The 25,856-nt window shown below is 42.0% G+C and overlaps 1 protein-coding gene across 3 annotated transcripts in view; it reads left to right on the top strand.

The window, feature by feature from the left end:
• The first annotated feature begins 863 nt into the window (after positions 1 to 863).
• The window catches only part of LOC122068270 (adagio protein 1-like), a 33,423-nt gene continuing 8,430 nt past the window's right edge, over positions 864 to 25,856 (top strand). For all 3 annotated transcript variants that reach the window (XM_042632146.1, XM_042632145.1, XM_042632144.1), the window contains exon 1: positions 864 to 1,541. In XM_042632146.1, the coding sequence (XP_042488080.1) occupies positions 1,321 to 1,541 (221 nt within the window). In that variant the 5' untranslated portion in view covers positions 864 to 1,320. The remainder of the gene's footprint in view (positions 1,542 to 25,856) is intronic.

Raw genomic sequence — 25,856 nt, 5'->3', positions numbered from 1 at the left:
AAATTAAACAGATTCCATTTTGATTTTGAAAATGTGCTCTTTAAGTTTTGTTTGAGGTTTATATATATATATATTTTTATCTTAAAGCGAATTGAACATCAAAACCAAACCAATTGACACGATGGATATAATTATTGATATTGGTATCGATCAATTTTACCGTTACTTAAGTAAATAGGTGTCTTTTTTACGAATTTACCCCTATTCTGATAGTAATATCAACTTTAGATCCATCTCAATCGATCCCAATACTAATATCGATACCTAAACTAATGCTTGACATGATGCGCATGTTTCGGCGTCCGGATCGTGAGATCGCTGTATCAGAAGAGTACAAAACAACTCTCGCTCGATTTTCCAGCTCTACATTTCATAATTGGAACCCGCACTCACTTAGTATTGGTTGCTGAATGTGAACTTCATTGAACTACACTTGTGTATCAAGATCGAACGGTCATGATTCGTGATTAGGTACCGACGTCCAAAGGGTCCAATTTTGATAAATATCCGAAGTTTGCGTGCACCGTAAGCGCATTACGCACCCACCAAAGCGACTTTAAATCCTAAAACCAGCCACGACGACACCTGATTACCTGAACTTGCACGATAATCGAAGACAACGAGCCGAGATATTTTCCCTTAAAAAGAAAAAAAGATCTTGTTGTAGTCAGCCAAGGTTCCCACTCGCGGAGACCTGAAATTACACAAATACGCTATAGATTCACAGCTGTCGACCTGATAAAGCGAGTGACTTTAACGGAGATTTCCATCACTCGCGCGAGTGATTTGTGGTCTGTGTCTCTATGCTTGAGATTCTCTCTCTAGAATTCGCTTTTCTAGGGTCGGTTTATTGGTTTTGTAGATCGATTTTGAGCCCTACCAAGACTGCCAGTAACGTGTACCAGCCACTCCTTATTCTCTCGAAAACTACCAATCCCCAAGGCTACCCGTGTACCAGCCACTCCTTATTCTCTCGAAAACTACCAATCCCCATGCTACCCCTTTTTGGGACGCCTGACTCTTGCTTTCTTCCCACCAGAACCTCATAACCCAAGCAAGGAAAAATAAAGTCACATAACACACATCAAAACCCTAACTTTTATCTCTATTTCCATTTCTTCTTCTGCAATATGGTTTTAGTGAAATTCGTCTTCTGTTCATCACTTCTCCTTGTTTGAATTCGTGTTTGTGCTTCTGGGTTTGTGTTGGATTGGGAACTGAGGTTTTATTTGGGTGATTTATTGAGTTTTTGGTTTTGTGGTGATGGGTTGAAGAAGGAATTTGTAGACTGGGAATTTGTGTTTCAGAAAAGGGGGGATTATGGAGTGGGATAGTGATACTGAAGGGAGTGGTGATGAGGAGGGTTTCTTGTTTAATGATGGAGGGCCGTTGTCGTTTAATATTGGGAGTTTGCTTCAGACGTCTCCTTGTGGGTTTGTGGTGACGGATGCTTTGGAGCCTGACCGTCCGATTATATATGTTAATACTGGGTTCGAGCTGGCTACTGGTTACAGAGCAGAGGAAGTCCTCGGACGGAATTGGTCAGTTCTTTTTTCTTTGTTTCTTTTGATTCTTTATATTTTTGAATATGCTATCCTGTAATTTGAGTTGTGGGGTTGGGATATATTGGACTAGTGCTTATATTCGGATAAAAATTATCTTTAGCTTTTTTTTTTTTTTTTTAATGGATGGATATCTGCAACTGGTTTCAGTTGTATCGTTTCGAATTATGTGGATTTTGTCTATATGACATCAGTTTGGTGTTTCTACCCCAGTTGTATTGGTGACTCTGTTGGTCTTGTTATGCTTTCGTTATCTTGTAGTTCCTTAAATGGTGTTTGTCTTAAACCTCTCCAGCTTGCACTACACACTGATAAAACACTTGAGGCAGTGTTTTGCATGGGCGTTCCCATTCTCAAAATGCAGAATGCATTTACTGACAAGTATGGAAATGTTTTTTGGCGACTCTATGATAAAAATGCATTTTTGGGAGAGGGATTGAAGCAGTAGCTGTGATGGCATGCTCATGTTCAATGGAGGCCTTTGGATGCTCCACTATGGAAGGAGCTAAAACAGCCAGGGGCAGACCTAAAATGACTCCGGGAGAAGTGGTGACGGGAGACATGCACAACTTAGGCCTTATATCAAGTATAACCTTAAATAGAGATGATTGGAGGGTAAGGATCCATGTAGCCGACCTCAGTTGGGATAAGGCTGATTTATTTTTTTTTGTTGATTGATTGAAGTAGTAGCTGATGGGGTCATAACACAATTGTTTGAGCAGGCCATGAAGCCATGTGAAGGTGGATATAGATATAGATATAGATAGCATAGTTTTTAAGGCGGTTAGGCGATGGAGGCGTTTGAGGGTCTTTTGGAGTGCCTTAGCCATAACGCGGGCATAAAACGTCGCCTTATCGACTAAAACGTTCCTGTGTAATTTTTTTATAAAACCAATCTATATTGCTCAAATCCTAGTTGAATCTTATTACTCATATGTTAAATAAATATTAAAAGTTCATATTCATACTAATGTAAGATATTCATAAAAAAAACAAATCAATAAAGTGAATAAACTAAGTTCATCAATCATCAATCATCATAACATATTAACATATAATATAAATACATAATTATGAAACTAAATTATAAATATAAAGAAAAGAAGACATAAAAAATACAAGTATTTATTATACTTACCTCTATGATGCCAAAATGATTGCCTAAGCTCTAAGGTCATCCACTATATTTCTACTCCTGTCAAAGAAGAATGAAGCTCACCGCTGCCGGAGTAAGCTCACTACTGCCGGAGCAAAATGGTCGCTTGGATCAGTGGTTCTTCCTTCTTCCTTGATTTCTTCTCAAAGCCCTTTCTTAAAACCCTTAACAAAATCTAAACCCTGTTTGTGAATCGTGTTTTTGTTTTGTTTGTTTTGGTTATTTTTGGTGGAGTAAAGTTGATCCCATACATCTCAAGTGTTAACAAAACCATACACCTACCAATAAAAAATATATATTTGGAATCTTCATCAAGTAATTTTAAAATGTGTTAAAAAAAAAGAAAACACATAAGACGCCACTTCACATAAGGCCGAACACTGCCTTACCATCTCTAGACCGCATCAGCGCCAAGGTGCTAGTAAGGCGACGCCTTAGCAGTGCCTTAAAAACTATGATAGATAGTTGTTGAGACATGAAAAAAAATTTCAAACACTGGTGATGTAGCTTTTTAGTCACCGGGGACTGAAAGGGAAGGAGCAGAAAACCTAGTGTAGAAGCCTCTCTTTATCTCTCTCTCTCTCTCTCTCTCTTTCTCTCTCTCTTTTGTCTGTGAATGGAAAATTTATTATAGGAAAGAGTAGAATCCAATGCAAAGCCAAAAGTTTAAACACTGGGAATCCCCAAACTATGATAAAACAAATATCGTAAGGATGATACAGTAAAAGGTGGGGAGGGGGAAACAGTTATCGAAAGGATGATACATTTAAACAACAAGGTAGGGAAGAAACATTTGCCAGAGGATGATACAACCAAAAAAAATAGGGGAGGGGGAAATGATGGATCCAGGTTCCAGAAATTGGAGTCAGATCGCTTGTGGGCACAATTGGTTGTTAGAAGGCTCAATTTAAGAAATAATGGGATACTTGTAATATTAGTGAAGTTCAGAAGTGGAATGGCGATCTGGTAAATAACCAGTAGTTTCTAATGTTTAAATGGGTCGGTTAAGAAGAGAATAAACAAGTGGGAATTGAGTAATTGTTCAAGGCTGGAGGGTACTAGAGGTAATTAAAGGACAAATTGGTATACAAGGGGTTTATAGGAGTATAATGGGAAAATCGAAATAGAAAAAGTCTAAACAGAATCCCCAATTGAAGATTCATCTTCAACTTTCAAACACATCCAAAACCAGCGGAGGTTATCTTCCATGGCTTAGGCTTCGGAATGATCTGAAATTACAAATGGAAGTTTTAAACTCAATGGGATTATAAGTCGAAAACTTAATGGTCTCTTAATCCCAACCAATAAACACATCAAATAGTAGTTGAAGAAGGTGGGTTTCCTTTACAACTCAGATCTGCGTGGTAGTTTCAGGTAGCCTGGGTTGCAGATATTTTTTCTCACAATAGAATTGGATCTACGGCGAGAAACGCTAAAGGTTTTGACACGCAGGGAGGGGCTATCTGTGGTTAAAATCCTAGGTCAATAGGACATTCACAAGAGACAACAACCCAGTTTTAGTGGGCTGCAGCCTTCGCCCAGAACAAAGTGCCGAGAGAGAAAAGAGAAACAAAGAGAAGAAAGATGAATAAGGGAGAGAGAGAGAATCGCATGGGAGGTAGAAGGAGAGGTCACACGACCGTTGTGAAGTACCTACCCGGCGCAATCAACAACTCATTCAGTCCTCTTGTCCCATCCACTTCGGTCCAACTCACTATTGGTCCACTTGCTGAACCGATTGCTCTTTCGGTTCACCCAGCTGCGCCTTCTTTTGATAACCAAGGCTCTTTAACCATCTCAAGCCCATTTGCCCAAGCCCATTGCTCGGACACCCCTCTTCTTGGCCCAATACCTATGTCCACCTACTCTTCGACCCACCACACATCCACCAATAACCACTCCCTTAACCCTGTCCAGCCCATCTCCGCCATCTCAAAACAAAACTCTTCTACCCGTCGGACCTCTCTCAACCCTTCTTCGCTTGCAGCTTCTGATATTGCGCCTGGGCCTGTTAAGAATATCACCCGGAAATCCTGCCAAGGTCACAAACCGGCTTCTTTGAACCTTGCCTCCTCTGCTTCTGATATTGCCCCCTTGCAGCGATCCTACCAGAGAAGTAAGTCTTGCCCCCTTGTGCTCCCACTTGCCCCATCCCTGTAGAGCATGAGTTGCCTCTCTCTCCAAGTGCCTGATGTCGCAAGCCTTGGTTTGGAATCTTCGGGGTTTAAATGTCCCTAATAAACAAGTTGCCACCTGTTTGCTAATTAAGGACCTTCGTCCTGGTTTTTGCTGTATGCTTGAAACTCATATTAAAAAGAATTCCTTCTCCCGCATTGCCTCTTCCCTTGCCCCAAGCTTGTCTTTCCTTACCAATCATTCTCACCACCCAAATGGGAGAATATGCTTCCTTTGGGACCCAAAAATCCTAATTGTCTACCTCATCTCTGCCTCTTATTAGCTCTTTCATCTGACCATCTCCGACCCTGCTTTTAGCTTCTCCTTTTTATTCTCTGCTATCTATGCTTCCAATAGTATGGCAGATAGAGAAATTCTTTGGCATGACCTTCGTGCCATTGCTGGGTAAGTTGCCTCCCGCCCTTAGGGAATTTGTGGAGACTTTAATGTCATCAGATACTCTTATGAAAAACAAGGAGGAGGGCTTCAAAATATGGCAAATATTGAGTCTTTCAATGGATGCATTGCGGACATCACAGTAGATGACCTCCGCTGGTATGGTATCAAGTTCTCTTGGAATAATAAAAGATTAGGCTCTTCCCGCATTGCTTGTAAGTTAGATAGGATGCTTGTCAATGAGGCTTGGCTATCTGCTTTCCCTTCTTTCCATACTACTTTTGAACCCCCATCCATCTCTGACCATAGCCCCATCACCCCTATCAATTCACCCCTACACCTCCTTCGGCCCCAAACCCTTTTAAGTTATTTGATATGTGGATCACTCACCCTGACTTTCTGAAGATTGTTGAGGAAGCCTAGCTCAAACCTGCCCAAGCTTTTTCAACCCCTATCATTGCCTTCTCTAGGAAGCTTAGAAATGTCAAAGAGGCCTTAAAGCTTTGGAATACTAACACTTTTGGGAACATCTCTTCTCTTGTTACTGATTGCAGGAACCGGTTAACCTCCATCCAGATCCGGCTTCAGACTGACCATCTGAACCCCTCTCTTGCTTAGGAGGAGAAATCTGAATCTTCAAATCTTTCAGCTCTTCTAGCTCAAGAGGAAAGTTTTCTAAAGCAAAAATTCAGGATCAATTGGCTGGAATTAGGAGACTCTAACTCCCATTTCCATCGTTCCTTGAAGTCCAGAAACAACTTCAACTCCATCACCATGTTATCAAATCCTGATGGATCCCAAGTCACTAAAGTGGATGAGATAAAAGAGGCTGCGGTCAATCACTTCAAGCTTCTGTTCAACCTGGATGCCTCCACAACTTTGCCCATCCCTGAGGGGCTATTAAACAAATTTGTCCCGGTTAATGTTACTCTTACTCTCTGGGCCATCCCCTCTGATGATGAGATTACTGTTGCCATCCTCTCCCACAAAGCCAGCAAGGCTCTTGGTCCCGATGGTTTCAGTATGGGCTTCTTCACTGTTGCTTGGGATATTATTGAAGTGTATCTTATCTAAGCGGTTAAGAGTTTCTTCTTCAACCCCAGTCTGATCAAAGCAATCAGTCATACATTCCTTTGCCTTACCCCAAAGGAGGGTGCAGACACTATGCATGACTTCAAGCCGATCTGTCTATGCAATCTCCTTTATAAGTTATTGCCAAGATCATTGTCAATCGGATCAAGAACCTTATTAACTCCCTTGTTAGTGACAACCACTTTGCCTTCATCCTAGGAAGGTCCATTGGGGACAATATTCTTTTTTGCCGTAAGATCGTTAGAGGCTTTGACAAAAAATCTCATCCCCCAGTAGCTCTCTTGAAAATTGACATCCACAAGGCTTTTGACTCCATAAGATGGGATTTCATCATTTCAGTGCTTAGCATGATGGGATTTCCCCCAACCTTCACCAACTAGATCTTTCACTGCATTGCCTTCCCCAAATTTTCCGTGTTGGTCAATGGCAACTCGGTGGGTTACTTCACCTCATCCATTGGCATCCGGTAGGGATGTCCCTTGTCCCCTTATATATTTTGTCTTGCTATGGAGGTCCTCTCCTGTAGTCTTCAAAGTGCTTCGGATTTCCATCGCCCCATCTCCAAATGCAAGGCCATCAGGCTCACTCACCTTGCATTTGCTGATGAAGTGATGATCTTTTCCCGTGTTGACGAGCCCTCCCTTAACACTATTATGCAATGCCTGAGTCTTTTTACTTCAACGTTCGATCTTCGCATCAATCCTAGGAAATCTCTTGTCTTTTTGATTGGGATTTCGGATGGATCCAAGCTCTCCCTTCTTCAAAAAATAGGTTTTGCTCTGGGCTCTCTTCCGGTTAAGTACTTGGGCCTTCCGCTCATCCCTACAAGGCTTTCAAGTCACCATTGCTCCCCTATGCTGGATATCATCAGAAAGCGTCTCCAATTATGGAAAGGAAAGCTATTATCCTTTGCAGGCCGTCTAGAGCTCATCAGATCAGTCCTTTAGGCTTCCTACATTTACTGGTTTGGCATAAATGGTCTCCCTAAGGCAATCATGGCAAAGTTGGAAGGTGTTTTTGCTTCCTTCCTTTGGAAAGGATATGAGACCTTTAGATTTCTTTGGCCCTTTAGTTGGGCTGCTGTTTGCCTCCCCAAGAAAGAAGGAGGTCTGGGTTTGAGACGCATCAAAGATGTCAACATGCAGGCATCATCAACCTTATTTGGAAGGTTGCTTCTAAGAAGAAAAGCATTTGGGTGTATTCGCATCCTCTCAAGCGGGATTCTTTTTGGTTAGTCCACTCTCCTTCCGATGCCTCTTGGGTATGGCGCAAGTTAATCTCTTTAAGATCCAAGGCTTCAAGAGTTATCTCCACCTGTATTGGGGATGGCACCTCCACCTACCTTTGGTTGGATCTTTGGTACCCTAAAGGAACCCTTTTCTAGGTCCTCAGTGCTAGGAATATCTACATCTCTGGGCTCCTAAGGCATGCTATGGTTGCTGATATCATCTCTGCTGGTTCTTGGCAACCCCCTAATACTGACTTCATCCAGTTGGCTGAAATCTGGTCCTCTCTTCTAAGCATCCCTCATCTAGGTCTTAGGAGAACCAATACTATCATTTGGAACCATGCCTCGAATGGCAAATTCAGTGCTAAGTCTGCCTGGGACTTCTTCAGACATCATGGTCCCCCCTCCCCTTGGTACTAGCTCATCTGGTTCAAGCATCACATCCCTCGGCACAGCTTCACAGCTTGGCTAGCCTTTATGAATTGCCTCCCCACGCATACCTTTCTCATTCAAAGAAGGATTCATGTCTCTCCTACTTGCTACTTTGTGGCTCCGAGTCGGAAGATAGGGATCATCGCTGGCCCCGTCTCCTCCATATGGAAGTTTGTCCTCTCAAAATGCTGGCCGGTTAATAGAAGAATTCTTCCCTTCCAAAGAGAGTGTGTTTGGATGGATATGACCTTCCAAGGGAAGACCATTTGTGACTTAGTGGGAAAACTTGCCTTCTGTGCTACTTTAAATCAAATCTGGATGGAGAGAAATCATAGGAAATGGACCTCCAATTTTCGGCCGCTTGAAAAGATTTGGAACTCCATCTTCTTTGATGTCAAAACAAAGATCTCCAAAGTTTCTTCCTCCTGTTCCCCCTCCCCCATAGATTGTCACATTGTTGCTTCCTGTGAGCTTCCAAGCTCAGTAATCAGGAATCTTGTTTCCCCTTTAGGGTTTGTTTTCTTTTCTTCCCTCCCCCCATTTTGGGGTTGTGTATTTTCCTATCTCTTTGGTAATGAATTATTTATTCAGGAAAAAAAAAAAAAAAAAAAAAAAAAAAAACTCATTCAGTCCATTCTTCAAATCATGCTTAAAAAGTTGGGTTATATGCCTTTTTATACCAAACTGAAATTAAAACTTCCTTATAAATTCTAAAACTAAAATCAAACACAATAAAACTTACATTGGCAGCTCCCTAATTAGCCTAGTAACTATCAAAATGAAAGATTACATATTTTCTCATATAGAACTCAATCTTTATCTAATTAAATAAATCCTAGAGGATCATATTAAACCCAAAAATCAATTTATAGTCAGTTCACTTCGGTCGAGGTTGCCTGGGGGGTGAACATGGTTCAACCTTGATTCCGCATCAGGGAACAACTAGGAAAAAGATGATACATTAAATACATCAAATAACAGGTGGAGGGGGAGCAATAAGAGGGAGATACCAAGAAGAGGCAAGATGATTCTGCGAGTATTAGGCTCCTTGAACGAATGGGGGAAGCCTGTTTCTGATTTCAAAAGAAATAGCTTCCTATATCTGCTCAAAAGTATGTGTTGAGGAGGTCAATCTTTTTTTTTTTTTTTTTTTTTTTAACACCAAACATGATGAATCACAACGCCAAAGGCAAATTTACCTATGTTGTCATAGGTTGATTTGGCTCTAAAATCTTTTAAGATCCAAAGCCACTCTTTGTGGAAGGGAAAGATTGTTCTATGACAGGTTCAACTCTTTCCAAGGATACCTTGCCAAGCTGATCAGGAGAAATAGCAAAAAAAAGAAGAGATGCTTTGCAATTTCAACAAAGTTTCAACAGAGGCAATAATTGGGGATCAAAAGGTTTCTTTTGGAGAAGAAAATCTTAGGTTGGGAGAAATAATGTCATTGCTCTCTATCAATGAAATTATGCCTAGGATTTTATAACCAAACCAAACTAGCTTACACCAAGGGACTTTAGGAGCATTAGATCAAATCATGTTCCTAGCAGAAGCCGAGTTAATGTTGATAAAAGAGTTGGGAAGCCATTTGACTAAGCCACCAACTATCACCAGGCCTAAACAGAGAGGGAGAGATGAGACCAGTCCTCAATAGTTGGAAATGTTAGGACTAGGACACCAAATCTTTTGTCAATATTTACATTAAGCTGCACAAATAATGGAAAAGACCTTAGCCAATCTTTGTCAATATTTACATTAAGCTCTCTTAACCATTAAGAGTCAACAAAAAGAAAAATGATAAAAGATTTTTTCTTTTGTTCACCATCAACTTGTGGGCTCCTTACCAGCCCTATGGCCTTGACCATTACCTGTGGAAAAAGATGTATAATAATGGGGTGAGCTCGACAGCCCAATGAGTAAATCCCCGCCTAAACAAATCAATCATTGTCATTTATTATGTTTACAAAATAATAACTTTAAAGTTTCTATTCCATACATTTTCTTTTGCCCCTAAGCATAATTGGTCATCACCACAAGGTCTTTGACTCTAGTCTCACCAAACAAGTCTCTTGGCAATGGGTGCTTCACCATATTGTCTCTTGACTAGGTCTCACCCAAGTGTCTCTTGGCACCTATGCACCTCACCGTGCGGTCTCTTGACCACGGTCTCACCAATTATGTCTCTTGATCAGATCTCACCCAAACACTTCTCTTGGTGATTGTCATAACCATAATATGACCCAAAGCATTGTCAACATAAATACATTTCCATCATTACAATATGCAACCCAATCTCATCATTGAATTACACTATAATTGCATCAACATGCACAACATCATTATATGCACATAGCAAATGCATCGCACCATTCATAAGCTATATATATACGGGAAAACCATTTAAGAAGGGAATCACTCACCTCGATTCTTCGGCTATGATGTTAGCACAACAAACTCGTAACACGTCAACCTTTCCTTGGTAACCAACAAGACAAATTCTCAATAACCAAATATAGAATGACACACCTCACTGTTCTTTCAGCGAAGTTCGTATTTAAGGACATTTTTGTTCCTAAAACAAATAGTTTTGAGGAATGATTTCTTCTGAACATATTTAGATCGTCGAATCATGAATCCGCCGCTGCTGGAATCACCTCGATTCAAGTCCGGATGAAAAACTTATGATAATTTTCGTGCAGTCAGTTTTTTGTAATTTTTCAAACAGCAATGCTGCTCTCGGGTATAATTTATGTTCCCACTTCAAGTGAAATTTAAGGTCACTTAGAAGCGTAATTAGACAATACCTATTTTTATCAAAGTTGAAGCTCTATGAGTCTAGTTTCTAAAACACTTGGAATCAACTAATTTTGGAGTTCATATGAAGAAGTTATGATATTTTTACTGAACAAAGGTCTGTAGGCAAGAACAACAAATCCAAATCTGAAATGGATTTTAGGTTTTGAAATTCTCAAATTTTGGCTCAAATCTTTGAGCCCATTTACATGCATTCCATAACATACATGAACACTTCATCCTAGGTCCATTTAATACTCAAATTTCACAAGTATTTCTAAAATCAAGATATGTATTTTAGTACACTAACATGAAATTTTGAAATATTTGTACTCAAATTTGGATTAGAGCCTAAACTGAACAAGACCTCCTAACTCTTAGAAATTTCTAGAAATGAATTCTATTTTCTTTTCAATCTCCTCCCTCTCTAGATTTCAGTTTGAGCTGCTGTAGAATCCTTTATAAGAACCTCATTCTCCTCCTTGGTATCTTCCTCCTAATATATCATTTCCCAAATTTAAAGATTTGTGAATTGTCTAAATTACCCCTTGACTCATCATTTGCATGACTTTTAAGCAATGACACCTATATTTTAATGGTATCCCTATAATTTGTGCCAATTCATTCTAACCCCTATAACCTTTAAAATATTATAATTCACTCCACTTGAGTGAAAAGACAATACTACCCCTCTCCACCTCCACTTTAGCCAATAGGCATAAATGCATGCAATAGTTCTTTTACTATTCAAGGAATCCTTAAATAATGACTTTCATGTATATTGACCATTTTGCCCTTGGTTTGAAAATTTACTTTATATGTTGTAAACTAAAATGTGAAAAAAGCTCACTTAAAGTTTATAGGGAGTATTGAACTCTAGACCTTCCCCTTATGAAGTCACTAAACCACCATTGGACCACTAGCCCCTTGGAGGGATTGAGCCCAATATTAAAAGTATAATACCACCAGCCTTAGGTGGAGTACATAATGTCTTTCACGTGTCAATGCTGAGGAAGTATGTTGCGGATGCAACACATGTGTTGGATTATGAACCACTTCGGCTAAGGGAAGACTTTTCATCTGAAGAGGAACCAATAAAAGTATTGGATCGCAAAGAGGATAATTGCGAAACTGCATTATTTCCTTTGTGAAGGTACAATGGAAGAATCATTAAGCCGAGGAGGCTACATGGGAGCGGGAGTCGGTCGTGCATTTTGACTATCCTCACTTATTCAATGATCGGGTAAATGACTTTTCAAATTTCATGGACGGATTTTTTTTTCAGGGGGGAAGATGTAATACCCCGTCCCAAGATTTATTAATAAAATAAATTTGGTGTTGTACCTTGTAGAATGACATCAAAACTTCTCTCTTAGTGTTATTGCGAGACTTGAGAGGCTTGGACAACAAAGGTAAATGAAAATTGCCCTTATTGAGTTGTTACTTGTTACTAGTAAATCTCTTATTTACTTTTAATTTTGGGCTTAATCCTTCCAAGGGGTTAGTGGTCCAATGGTGGTTTGGTGACTTCATAATAGGGAGGTTTAGAGTTCAATACTTCCTATATACTTTGAGTGAGTTTTTCTCACATTTTAGTTTACAACATATAAAGTTGTAAATTTTCAAACCAAGTAGGGGCAAAATGGTCAATATACATGAAAGTCACTATTTAAGGATTCCTTGAATAGTAAAAGAACTATTGCATGCATTGAAGCTTATTGATTAAAGTGAAGGTGAAGAGGGGTAGTATTGTATTTTCACTAGAGTGGATTGAATTATAATATTTCAAAAGTTAGAGGGGTTAGAATGAATTGGCACAAATTATAGGGGTACCACTAAAATATAGGTGTCATTGTTTAAAAGCCATGCAAATGATGAGTCAAGGGGTAATTTAGACAATTCACAAATATTTAAATTTGGGAAATGATATATTAGGAGGAGGATATACCAGTGAGTTTCTTCTTCAAACTCACTCTTTTATTTTGGGTGAATAAATAATTTATTACCAAAGAGAGAAAAATATACAGCCCCTTCAAGAGAGGAGGGGGGAGAAGAGAGAAGACAAACTCATAAAGAGAGAGGGTTCCTGATTACAGAGCTAGGAAGCTCCCTGGAAGCTACAATGTGACAATTTATGGGGGAAGGGGTACAAGTAGATGACACTTTAGAGATCTTGGCTTTGACATCAAAGAAGATGGAGTTCCAAATCTTTCCCAGAGGCCAAGAGTTGGAAGTCCATTTCTGATGATTTCTTTCCATCGAGATTTGGCTTATAGTGGCACTGAATGCAAGCTTTCCCATGTTGTCACAAATGGTCTTCCCTTGATAGGACATGTCCACCTAGATCCATTCTCTTTGCAAATGGAGAATTCTTCTATTTACAAGTCAGCATTTGGAGAGAACAAGCTTCCAAATGGAGTTAGAGACAGGGCAATCAAAGAAGAGATGATCCGTATCTTCAGGCACATAGCCGCAGAGGTGACAAGCAGGGGAGACATGGATTCCCCGCTGGATGAGGAAAGCTTGCGTAGGGAGGCAGTTCTTTAAGGCCCGCCAGGTGGTGAAACTCTGACGAGGGATATGGTTCTTGAACCAAATGAGTCTATGCTAGGGGAAGAGGGGTTCCATGAGCTCTAACGAAATCCCATCCTGATTTTGAACTGAATTGGGCCTTCGGATCATAGTTCCAAAGGATAGAATCTTTCGTACTGATCCCCGCAAGAGGAATGGATGGCAATGATGACCAATTTTCAGCTATCTGGTCAGAAGAAGGGGGAGGAGCAGCCCAGTGACCCGAGATGATGATATCAGCAACCATAGAGAGCCTAGGGAGACCCGAATTGTAGATATTTCTTGTGCTAAGAGCCTGAGAAAGAAGCCCTTTTGGATGCCAAGGGTCCAACCAAAGAAAGGTGGAGGAACCATTCCCAATACGGATGGAGATAGCTCTGGAGGCCAAAGGCCTTAGGGAGAGAATCTTGTGCCATGCCCCAGCAGGCTTCGGAAGGAGGGCGGACTGACAAGAGAGATCCTCTTCTAAGAAGATAAGATTACACCCAGTCAACCTAAATGCTTTTCTTGTTATTGATCACCTTCCATATAAGCTTGAGGATTCCTGCCATATTGACCTCCTTGATGCGCCTTAAACCAAGACCCCCTTCTTTCTTGGGAAGGAAAACAGCAGCCCGGCTGAGGGGACGAAGGAATCTAGGAGAATCACACCCTTTCCAAAGAAAGGAAGCAAACAGAGCTTCCATCTTAGCCATTATCCCTTTGGGTAAACCGAAGATGCCAGACCAATAGATGTAAGATGCCCTGAAGGACTGATTTGATAAGCTCAAGGCGGCCAGCAAAAGATAGGAGCTTTCCTTTCCACAATTGGAGACGCTTCTTAATATTGTCCAGCATAGGGGCACAATGGTGGCTTGAGGGTCTTGCAGGAATGAGCGGAAGCCCCAAGTAGTTGACTGGAAGAGAGCCTAGAACAAAGCCCGTATTCTGAAGGATGGATGCCTTTGAAGCTTTAGATTCCAGTCTAGAAGATGAGAGATTTCCTAGGGTTGATGCGAAGACCCGACATCAAAGCAAAGGAGTTCAAACATTGCATGATAGTGCCCAAGGAAGGATCATTGGCTCGAGAGAAGATCATCAGATCATCTGCAAATGCGAGATGGGTGAGCCCAATGGACTTGCATTTGGATATAGGGGCGATGGATCCCAAATCTGTGGTAGATTGTAGGCTATGAGAGAGAACTTACAGTGCAAGGCAAAAAAGGTAGGGGGACAGAGGGCATCCCTGCTGAATGCCAGTTGAAGAAGAGAAATATCCTGCTGAGCTACCATTAACCAGCACTGAAAATTTGGGGAAGGCAATGCAGTGGAAGATCCAGTTGGTGAATGCAGGGGAAAGCTCATCTTGTTAAGCACTGAGACAATGAAAATCCCATCTCAAAGAGTCAAAACCTTTGTGTATGTCAATTTTCATAAGAGCTGCAGGAGGATGGGATTTCCTTTTAAAACCTCTAACAATCTCATGGCATAGAAGGATGTTATCTCCAATGGATCGACGAGGGACGAAAGCAGACTGGTTGTCACTAATGAGAGAGTCGATGATGATCTTGATCCGGTTGGCCAGAATCTTTGCAATAAACTTGTAAAGCAAATTGCAAAGGGAAATTGGTCTGAAGTCATTCATTAAATCCGCCCCATCTTTCTTGGGAATGAGACAAAGGAAGGTGTGACTGATAGCCTTGATCCGACTCGGATTATAGAAGAAGCTCTTTATTGCATTGATAAGGTTCTCTTTTATGATATTCCAAACAGAGCTGAAGAAGCCTATACTGAATCCGTCAGGCCCAGGGGCTTTGCTGGCTTTATGGGAAAGAACAATAGCATAGGGGCCATATTGGCAGGAACTAGTTTGTTTATAAGGCCCTCGGGAATAGGCAAGCTCATGGAGGGCATAGGATTGAACAAGAGCTTGAAATGATTGACCATCACCCCTTTTATCTCATCCACCTTAGTAACTCGGGAACCGTCTGGAGATGAAAGCATGGAAATAGTGTTGAAGTTGCTTCTGGCTTTCAAGGATCGATGGAAATAGGAGGAGTTGGAGTCTCCTAGATCCAGCCAATTGATTCTAGATTTCTGCCTTAAGAAACTTTCTTCCTGGGCAAAGAGGGAAGAAAGGGATTCAGATTCAACTTTCTCCTCCTCAGCAAGGGAAGAGTTCAGAAGATCAGATTGCAGACTAATCTGAATGGTGGACAGCTGGCTCCTGCAATCAGAGACACGAGAGGAGATGTTCCCGAAGGTGTTAGTATTCCAAAACTTTAAGGCTTCTTTGACATTTCGGAGCTTTCTGGCGAAGGCAGTGAGGGGGGTTGAATAAGCATGGATAGGCTTGAGCTAGGCATCCCAAACAACAGTGATGTGATCAGGGTGGGAGGACCACATGTCAAAAAATTTCAAAGGTTTAGGATCAAAGGAAGTGTGGGGGAGGATGGAGAGGTGGATGGGGCTGTGATCCAAGGTGGAGGGGGGTTCAAAAGATGTATGGGAAGAGGGGTAGGCAGAAAGCCAAGCTTAATTTATAAACATCCTGTCAAACTTACAAGCAATACGGGATGTGCCATTTATTTTGTTGTTCCATGTAAATTTTATGCCAGACTAGCGGAGATCGTCGACCCCAATGTACTCAATACAACCATTGAAGGATTCAATATTTGCCATGCTCAGGTGACCTCCTCCTCGTTTTTTATGAGCATAACGAACCACATTAAAATCTCCACATATCCCCCAAGGACGAGAGCCCACTTGACCAGCCAGAGAACGAAGGTCATTCCATAGGGATTCTATGCCAACCATAGAGTTAGAGGCATATATAGCAGAGAACAAAAAGGAGAAGCTACAGGAAGGGTCAGAGATGGCCAGATGGAGGAGCTGGGAGGAAGCAAAAAGGAGAGAAACTGTAATGGATTTTCGGTTTCAGAGAAAACAGATTCTCCCTTTGAGATGGTGGGAGTGGTTTGTAATGAAAGACGCCCGGAGCTATAGAGGAGGCAATTTGGGCAAAAGCAGACTCTTTAACGTGGGTTTCTAAGAAGCAACAGAAGTTGGGATGTAGGTCCTTTAGGAGTGAGTGGGCAGTAGCTTGCTTATTAGGGGAATTCAGGCCCCTAAGGTTCCAAACTAAGGCTTGTGACATCAGGCAAGAGGGGAAGAAAGCAATTCTTGCGTTGCAGGGATGGTGCAGGCAGAAGCAGATGCGGGGCGAGACTTGTTTCGTCGCTGATAAGCATGGTGCAAAGGGGAGGGAAGAATGGAGGGATGCAGAGACTCAGGAGAGGTCATCGAGGGAGGGGGGCGAGCCTTCTTGGAAGAGTTCCTGGCGGGAGGAAGCTTAGGATCAGGCTGGGAGTCGGGTAAGGAAGATGATTTCTTGGAGGTCCGTTGGGTCAAACCCGAAGCCGTAATGGGTAGTGGAGCTATAGAAGAAGAGGGCCTAGAGGAAAGGGAGGAAGAGAGATGGGCCGAAAAGGTGGTTTTCTTTGATGGGCCCAGGGGAGTAGGTAACAAAGGAGGCGGATGGGCCAAAGGAGAAGGGTGGGCCTCATTTTCCAAACAAAAGGGAGTATGAGAGGAAAATGGGTCCAGGATTGGTTCAACCAAGGCAGCGGTTGACCCAGATTGGCAAGAGACAAAAGGGCCTTCAGATGGGATCAGAGGCAACAATCCAAAGGGAGAAGTCTCCAGAGCAGCAGTGCAGAGGGGGTCAGAGGTGGGCGACACAGGGGTTGGGGTCTCGACATCCGAGGTCTCTTCGACAGAGGAATCATCAACAGAGGAAGAGAGATCCTCAGAGGAGGAAGAACCAGAAGTCAATGAAGCCTCAGAATCTTCTTCCGAGGAGAGGTCGCCTTGGGAACTGCCAAGGAGATCGATGTCAGGAGGGCAGACAGGTAATGCCTGCACTCCAGGATCCTTGTCTTGCATCAGAACAGAGAATCGGTTTTGTCCGGTGGGCAACGGATCAACATGGACCGATTGAGGTGACTCTGGCACAACAGCAGAGGGCTGGGGCTGTTGGCGGCGATGAACAGTCTCTGCCTCTTCTTCGACGAGGAATAAAAGGCCGGTCATCAGATGTAGACATGATCGACCGATCTCGAAGGGGGGGAGGTGCAAAGGAGCTTTCAGCAGAGGTCTTTTGGAGGCAGGAGGCCGTGTTGTGCCCAAATACCATACAATGCAGGCAATAAGGGGGTCGCTAGTCAAAAGAGATGGGTTGTTGAAAACATTCGTCATCCCCTTCTTAGATAGAGATGGAAGAGGGAAGGGGAGCCGAGGTCAACACTTCCACACAAATTTGAGCATAGGCGAGCCGATCTTTCTTGTTGGTTTTGGCATTCGAGCAGATGGGGGAGCCCAACACCGACCCCATGATGCTCAAGCCCTACGAGCACCAAAAATGCAGGGGGAGACCCGGCAGGGAAATCCAAAGTGGGATGGTGGAGAAGTCCACCTTGTTGAGCAGAAGGTGCTTGTGCCAGCGACGAAGGAAGATTGGCTTGCACCCGACAAGCCAAGGGCCACCTTCCAAGCATCGGATTTTGTCACCCTCATCGAAAAATTTGAATAAAAAGAACCCATGGTCCAACAGGAAGAATTCAACAGTGCCGGATGGCCTCTATTGCTTTAAAAGGGATTGCTTGACCAAGAAAAATGGCGGACGTTTCCCTAAAAAATGGCCAATGAGGGAGCCCGACCATTTGGAGGCTTCATCATACAGAACCCCAGCCGGGCATTTTGCACATAGAGAGTCACCCAGGGGGTACAAAGTGCAGAGAGAGGCCGTTAGCAGGGACGCTAGCGGCGAGATTGTGGCGGCCATTCCAGACGGTTTCCAAAGGATAGGGGGAAGAGGGATTATGGAGGGGATCAAGGATCAGGGATTGGGGGGAGAAGTAACAAGGAGAGAGGAAGTGGGGCTTTTAGCGGCAAAAGGCCTCCCGACAGGGGAGGAAGCCATGAAAGCCGGACGTCAGGGAAGGTTCAGGGGCCCAATCAAACATAACTCTTACTATGTCAAGAGGAGGAGAAGGAAAATCAAAAGAGAAAATGTTGAAGAGAAGGAGCTCAAGAAATGGAGAAGAAGAGAGAGGAGGAAGAAGGTGATCAAGGAGGAGAATGAGGTAATTGTAAAGGATTCTATAGCAACTCAAACTGAAATCTAGAGAGGGAGGAGATTGGAAAGAAAATAGAGTTCATTTTTGGAAATTTCTAAGAGTTGGGAGGTCTTGTTCAGTCTAGGCTCTAATCCACATTTGAGTACAAAGATTTCAAAATTTCAGGTTAGTGTACTGAAATACATATCTTGATTTTAGAAATACTTGTGAAATTTGAATGTTAAATGGACCTAGGATGAAGTGTTCATGTATGTTATGAAATGCATGTGAATGGGCTCAAAGATTTGAGCCAAAATTTGGGAATTTCAGAACCTAAAATCCATTTCAGATTTGGATTTGTTGTTCTTGCCTACAGACCTTTGTTCAGTAAAAATATCACAACTTCTTCATATGAACTCCAAAATTAGTTGATTCCAAGTGTTTTAGAAACTAGACTCATAGAGCTTCAACTTTGATAGAAATAGGTACTGTCTAATTACGCTTCTGAGTGACCTTAAATTTCATTTGAAGTGGGAATATAAATTCTGCCCGAGAGCAGAATTAAATTTCTAGGCAGCTGTTTGAAAAATTATAGAAAACAGACTGCACGAATATTATCATAAGTTTTTCATCCGGACTCGGATCGAGGTGATTCCGCGGCGTTGGATTTACGATTTGATGATCTAAGTATGTTCAGAAGAAATTCTCTGAAACTGTATGTTTTAGGGATAAAAATGTCCTTGAATACAAACCTTGCTGAAAGAACAGTGAGATGTGTTATTCTATGTTTGGTTATTGAGAATTTGTCCTGTTGGTTGCCAGGGAATGGTTGACATACTACGATTATAGCTGAAGAATCGAGGTGAGTGATTCACTCCTTAGATGGTTTCCCTGTATATATATATATATATATGTAGCTTATGAATAGTGTGATGCATTTGCTATGTGTATATGATGATGTTGAGCATGTTGATGCAATTGTAGTGTAATTCAATGATGAGATTGGGTTGCATATTGTAATGATGGACATGTATTTATGTTGAGAATGCTTTGGGTCATATTATAAATATGAGAATCATCAAGAGACGTGTTTGGGTGAGATCTAGTCAAGGGTCACCTCTCATGAGGTGCATAAGTACCAAGAGACACTTGGGTGAGACTTAGTCAAGAGACAACATGGTGAGGCACCCTAATGCAAGAGTATATTACAAGAAACTACTCAATAGTTTATAACCCCAAACAATACAAATAGGAGTAGGAAACAAAGAAATAAGACCATCAAATAAACCCCCAAGGATACAATACCAATGCAGGAGCAAAACAAGCCCCAAACCCAACCCGATAGGAGAGAGAAAGACCTGCTATAGACCTGAAGAGAGAGAGAGAGAGAGAGGTGCGGCCAGGTCTGTAGGAGTCCGATTGAGCTGCACTCTTTGGCGTAGATAGTCCCTAGGAAGGGTACAAAAACCCCCAAAGTTGAGAGCATTATGATGGCAGGTTGTAAAGTTACAAGCTTTCTTGATTTTTTGATCTAGGAGAAATAATCGCAGGCTTCAGGAGAGAGAATCAATTCTGGTTTGTAACTTGGACAGATCTGAACTTCTGAATACTCACAACAGTCGTATACTTCAACAACAGTAACTTTAGGATAAAATAGAAAGCTTTAGACAAGAAACAAAGGGAAAAGTGGGGGAGGAGCGGCTGTCTCGGCTCGGGCTTCTCACCCACAGCTATCCCGACTGTTCTAAACAATTGACTGGAATTATTCTTTATTCAAATATGAAATTGTGAGTACATAGGCTCCTCTATTTATAGAGGGTAAAATAGCAATCAAACTACTACTAGGAGCTAGTTTCCCAATAGGACTAGATACTCCCTACTTCAACTAGGAGCTAGTTTCCCAATAGGATTAGACACTCCTACTACAGCTAGAAATTCAAAATTGAATTAGGAATAATAAACCTATGTGGAAAACAAATAGAGTCCTAAGACAATTTGGCTCGACATACCGCTTACTCAACTCGATGGGCCTAATGGCCCACTAATTAATTAAATACAACTACAAATTATTCCCTAGCTGATGGGCCCAATTGGCCCTTATTTGTACTTAGCCACTCAGGTGGACCAAGTAGGGGTTCGGCTGGCTTCTTGGCTGGACCCTAGCCACTCAGGTGGACTAAGGCTGGACCTTTCTTCCTCTTATATTTCCTTCCATAATGTGCATCTACATCAGCTCTCCCTTTTTTAGAATCATTCAACACCGATGAATGGGTAAGGGACATGTAGTGCTCATAGAGGTCTGTGTCAAGGCGTTGAAAGTCATCGGCATGGATCCAAGGACAATCCTCTCGTGGTTGACCTTTCCATTTGATGAGAAAGGAGTAGTACCCTTTGCCCCCACGAACTGTGGTGAACTTGTTGTTGAGAACATCTTCGATGACATCATCTTTAGGGTTTGCAAATTGAGGAAGTTTGAGGGTGTGTTCAGTGTCACCGTCATCAGAATGGTGTCCCAAATATATCGTCAGATCAGCTACATTGAAGACATTATTGATCTTCAGAGTAGGAGGTAGCTCTAGCATGTAAGCATTAGTGCCAATGCACTTCAAGACCTTGTAGGGACCCATGTTCCGAGGATGGAGCTTGTGCACTGTACCAGGAGGAAGCCTCTCAGGTGGAATTCGAACTATTACCATATCACTAGGCTGAAATTCCACGTAGCGACGATGTCGATTGGTAGTTGCTTGGTATCCGTCATTGCTAACAACGATGCGACGACCAACATCAGCATGTACCTCCGTGATGTGTCTAAGGAACTCATCGGCTTCCACACTAATGCGGGCCTGAGGTGGCAAATGTACCAAGTCAACCGGTCATTGAGGTTGTAGTTCAAGGACAATCTCAAATGGTGTACAACCTGTGGTGCGGTTGACAGAACTATTATAGGCGAATTCAGCAATATCCAGTATAGATGGCCAAGTCTTCATAATCTCGGACTAGACATCGGAGTAAGTTCCAAGACTTCTGTTCATCACTTCGGTCTGTCCGTCTGTCTGAGGATGGAATGCAGTGGAGAACTTGAGGTTAGTATTTGTTTTCAGCCATAGGGTCTTCCAGAAGTAGCTGATGAACTTGACATCCCTATCTGAAACAATTGTTTGTGGTAGACCATGTATGCGCACTATCTCTTTAAAAAAGAGTTTAGCGAAGTGACTTGCATCAAGAGTCTTCTTGCACGGGATAAAGTGTGCTATCTTGGAGAAACGATCTACTACCACAAATATGGAATCATACCTTTCCCGTGTAGGTGGTAAGCCTAGGACAAAGTCCATGCATATGTTTTGCCGAAGTGCGTGTGGAACGGGCAGCGGTGTTTACAATCCTGTATTCTTCTTTTCTTCTTTGGCAAGTGACAAGTGCGGCATCTTTGTATTACATGTTGCACATCCTTTAAGAGTTGAGGCCAAAAGTATAAGTCTTTTATCATGGAGTATGTTTTGTCCTTGCCAAAATGTCTACCCATTCCTCTTCCAGGTAGCTCTCAAATCAAGTGATGTCTCAAAGAGGTGTTTGGGATATAGAGGGGAGTGCCTTTGAAAAGATACTCATCATGTATAGCAAATTTGTCATCCCCTCCTCCTTGTAGGTTGTTGAATACTTTTGAAAAATCAGCATCACTAATGTACTCCTCTTTGATGTGTTCCACTCCTGCACTTTGTACTGTGAAGGTGTTCATCGTCATCACCTTTCGACTAAGTGCATCAGCCACTTGATTCTCATTCCCAGCTTTGTACTTGAGAGCAAATACGTATCCTTGTAAGTATGAGATCCATTTAGAGTGCCAATCACTAATGGTCTTTTGTGAGTGCAAGTATTTGAGTGCTTCATGATTTGAATAGAGCACGAACTCTTTGCCAATTAAGTAATTCCTCCAATGCTTGAGGATTTGAATAACGGCATAGAGTTCTAAATCATAGGTAGAATACCTTCTTTTTGCATCATTCAACTTTTCACTGTAGAAGGCAATCGGATGGCCCTCTTGCATAAGCACTCCTATCCCAACATGGGATGCATCAATAGCCACTTCAAACATAAGATCAAAATTGGGTAGTCTAAGCACTGGTGTTTCTGTCATCTTTTGTTTGATCAAGTTGAAAGCTTTAATGGCTGCCGGAGTCCATTGAAATGGGACTTTTCCCCTTTTTGTGCATTCTGTAATTGGGGCTACAACGGCGTTGAAATTCCGGATGAATCGTCGGTAAAATGAAGCAAGACCGTGGAAGCTACGAACCTCGGTCAAGGTCTTTGGAATAGGCCAATCAACAACACTTTTTACCTTCTCCGGATCAGCTTCTATGCCTTGTGAAGACACAATAAAACCAAGGAAGATGACCTTGGGCAATATAAAGGAACATTTCTTCAAGTTGATGTGCAACTTTTCTGCCCATAGTACTTTTATGACACGTCTCAGATGCTCCAAGTGTTCATTTTGTGATTTGCTGTATATTAGTATGTCATCAAAGTATACTACGAGAAATTTACCGATGAAGGGTCGTAGTACATATGTCATCATCCTCATGAAAGTGCTAGGTGTATTGGTGAGGCCAAAAGGCATAATTTTCCACTCATACAGGCCTTCTTTTGTTTTGAATGCTGTTTTCCATTCATCCTCTGGACGGATTTGAATTTGATGGTAGCCACTTCGTAGATCAATCTTTGAAAATATGGAGGCTCCTGTCAACATGTCAAGCATATCATCCAAATGAGGAATAAGAAATTTGTACTTTATCGTGATTTTGCTAATGGCTTGGCTGTCAATGCACATACACCATGATCCGTCTTTCTTTGGTGTCAATAGGGCTGTTATTGCACATGGACTCATGCTCTCAACCAAGAACCCTTTCTTTAATAAATTATCCACTTGTCTCTTGAGCTCGGCATGCTCTGTAGGACTGAGATTGTAAGTGGGCAGATTAGGGAGTACTGACCCAGGCACAAAGTCAATGGCATGCTAAATATCCCTCATCGGTGGTAGTTTATTAGGCAATTCCTCTGGCACCAAATCTGAAAGATCAGCAAATAATTGTTTGATTTGTGGGGGATGTTTTATCTCTATCACTGGTTCAGCAACCTTGGTAACAAGAGCTATGATTAGGCCGGTTTCTTCACTATCACAATGTTCTTCTTGCTGAAATTTTCTTTGCATAGTTGCTTCTTTTGCTTAGTGGTTGTTTTGGAAGAGGTCTTAGCAACATTCTTTAAGACATGTTGTCTTCTTAGTTGGGCAGCCCTCAACTTGTCTTTTACCTGAGGTATGTTGAGTGGGTTTAGAATGAATGGTTTGCCTTTGTGATTGAAGATGCTTTGGTTCTTAGTACCTCCCATTAGCACATTGTTGTCATATAACCAAGGCCTTCCAAGTAGTACATCAGTGAGGACCATGAGGATTACATCACACCATACACTTTCTTCATAATCTGAGACCTTCAATGGGATTGAACACCGTTGAGTTGCAACCATGGTGTTGTTGCCTAGAAGAGATACCTTGTATGGCCGTGGATGGGATTTAGTCTTAAGCTTTCCGTCAGTGACAAAGGCTTGAGATACCACATTCACACAACAACTTCCACTGTCCACAATCACTTGAGCTTTGTGAGGTCCACTAGACATTAAGGTGTAGAAGATATTGTGCCTCCTCCTGTCTTCACCCTTAGTTTCAGACACTAGGATTCTTGGAACCACATTGACATAAGCATGAGGATCATCATTCTCTGGTGCAAGCTCATCTTCCAGTTCATCCTCCTCTCCTTCAACTGCAACATTAACAGTCCAATCATCATCCTGAGGTTCATGGATTTGTAAATCCGGATTGGATTCAATGGCACTGATGACAGAGTTGGATCGTCCCTGTTTAGGGCAGAATTTTTCCGTGTGTCCAGTGTTTCCACAACTGTAGCATGTCACAGATCCACTCTTCCTTCCCATTGGAGCCTTCCCCTTATCTTGTGTATCTTGTGGAGCTCGGATAGGAAATCTAGTGGGTTTAGTCGGTACATAAGGGTTTTTGTTGTCAATTGGCTGGATGTAACTTCTGGAGGTTGTTTTGATAAGATCCTCTTGTTGTAGTGATTTGTCAAAACAAGTACTTAAGGAGGGTATCTCGATCATACCAAGCTTCTCACGAATATCATACCTTAACCCTAGTTTGAAACGGGATATGAGCAGTTCTTCATCTTCTTTATGGGCACCTGTTCGTGAAAGCAGTTCATTAAAACGATCAATATAATCTCCTACAGTCATAGTACATTGCTTGAGAGTATTCAGCATGTCGTAGAGCCGACGTCGGTAGGTGGGTGGTAAGAATCTATCGTTAAAGATAAATTTCAAGACTTCCCAATTGTGAGGCATCCGACGATTGCGGATCAGCCTATTCTCTTCATTCCTCCACCAGTCCTTAGTTCCACCAATTAACTTAGTCAACTAATTGGACTTTCCTTTCTTTAGGCATACGGTACCACCGGAAGTAGTCATCAAAGGAAGTTACCCAGTCCTGGTAGTGGAGGGGATCGTGCCTCCCACTGTACTCTTTCAATTCTAACTTGACCTTGTACGTATCGTCAGGCTGATAAAGCTGATTGTCATACTCATCATATTCATCATTTTGAACTGGGGCATTCCTTCTAGGTTGCATAGTGACTCTTCTGGGAACATTACCAATGCAATTAACAGCAGGTTGAACATTAGTTTGGGCAACAGTTGGTTGGGTGTTAGAGTGGGCAGCAGTACTCTCTTTTAGGTCAGGCAACTGTTGGTCATGTCCATCCAACCTCGTAGACAAGGCTTGGATTGCTTTTCATCACATCTTGAAGGGTGGGTTGGGGTTCTGTCTGAGCCATAGCTCTGATACCACTTAATGAAGGAGTAGATTACAAGAAACTACCCCAACAGTTTATAACCCCAAACAATACAAATAGAAGCAGGAAACAAAGAAATAAGACCACCAAATAAACCCCTAAGGATACAATACCAATGCAGGAGCAAAACCAGCCCAAAACCCAACCCGATAAGAAAGAGAAAGACTTGCTATAGACCTGGAGAGAGAGAGGTGCGGCCAGGTCTGTAGGAGTCCGATTGAGCTGCACTCTTGGGCATAGATAGTCCCTAGGGAGGGTAGAAAAACCTCCAAAGTTGAGAGGATTCTGACGGCTGGTTGTGAAGTTACAAGCTTTCTTGATTTTCTGACCTAGGAGAAATAATTGTAGGCTTCAGGAGAGAATCAATTCTGGTTTGTAACTTGGATAGATTTGAACTTCTGAATACTCACAACAGTCGTATACTTCAACAACAGTAACTTT

This window comes from Macadamia integrifolia, unplaced genomic scaffold, assembly GCF_013358625.1.
Source record: "Macadamia integrifolia cultivar HAES 741 unplaced genomic scaffold, SCU_Mint_v3 scaffold367, whole genome shotgun sequence".
Classification (NCBI taxonomy): Eukaryota; Viridiplantae; Streptophyta; class Magnoliopsida; order Proteales; family Proteaceae; genus Macadamia; species Macadamia integrifolia.
This window is presented reverse-complemented; position numbering and strand designations above follow the sequence as displayed.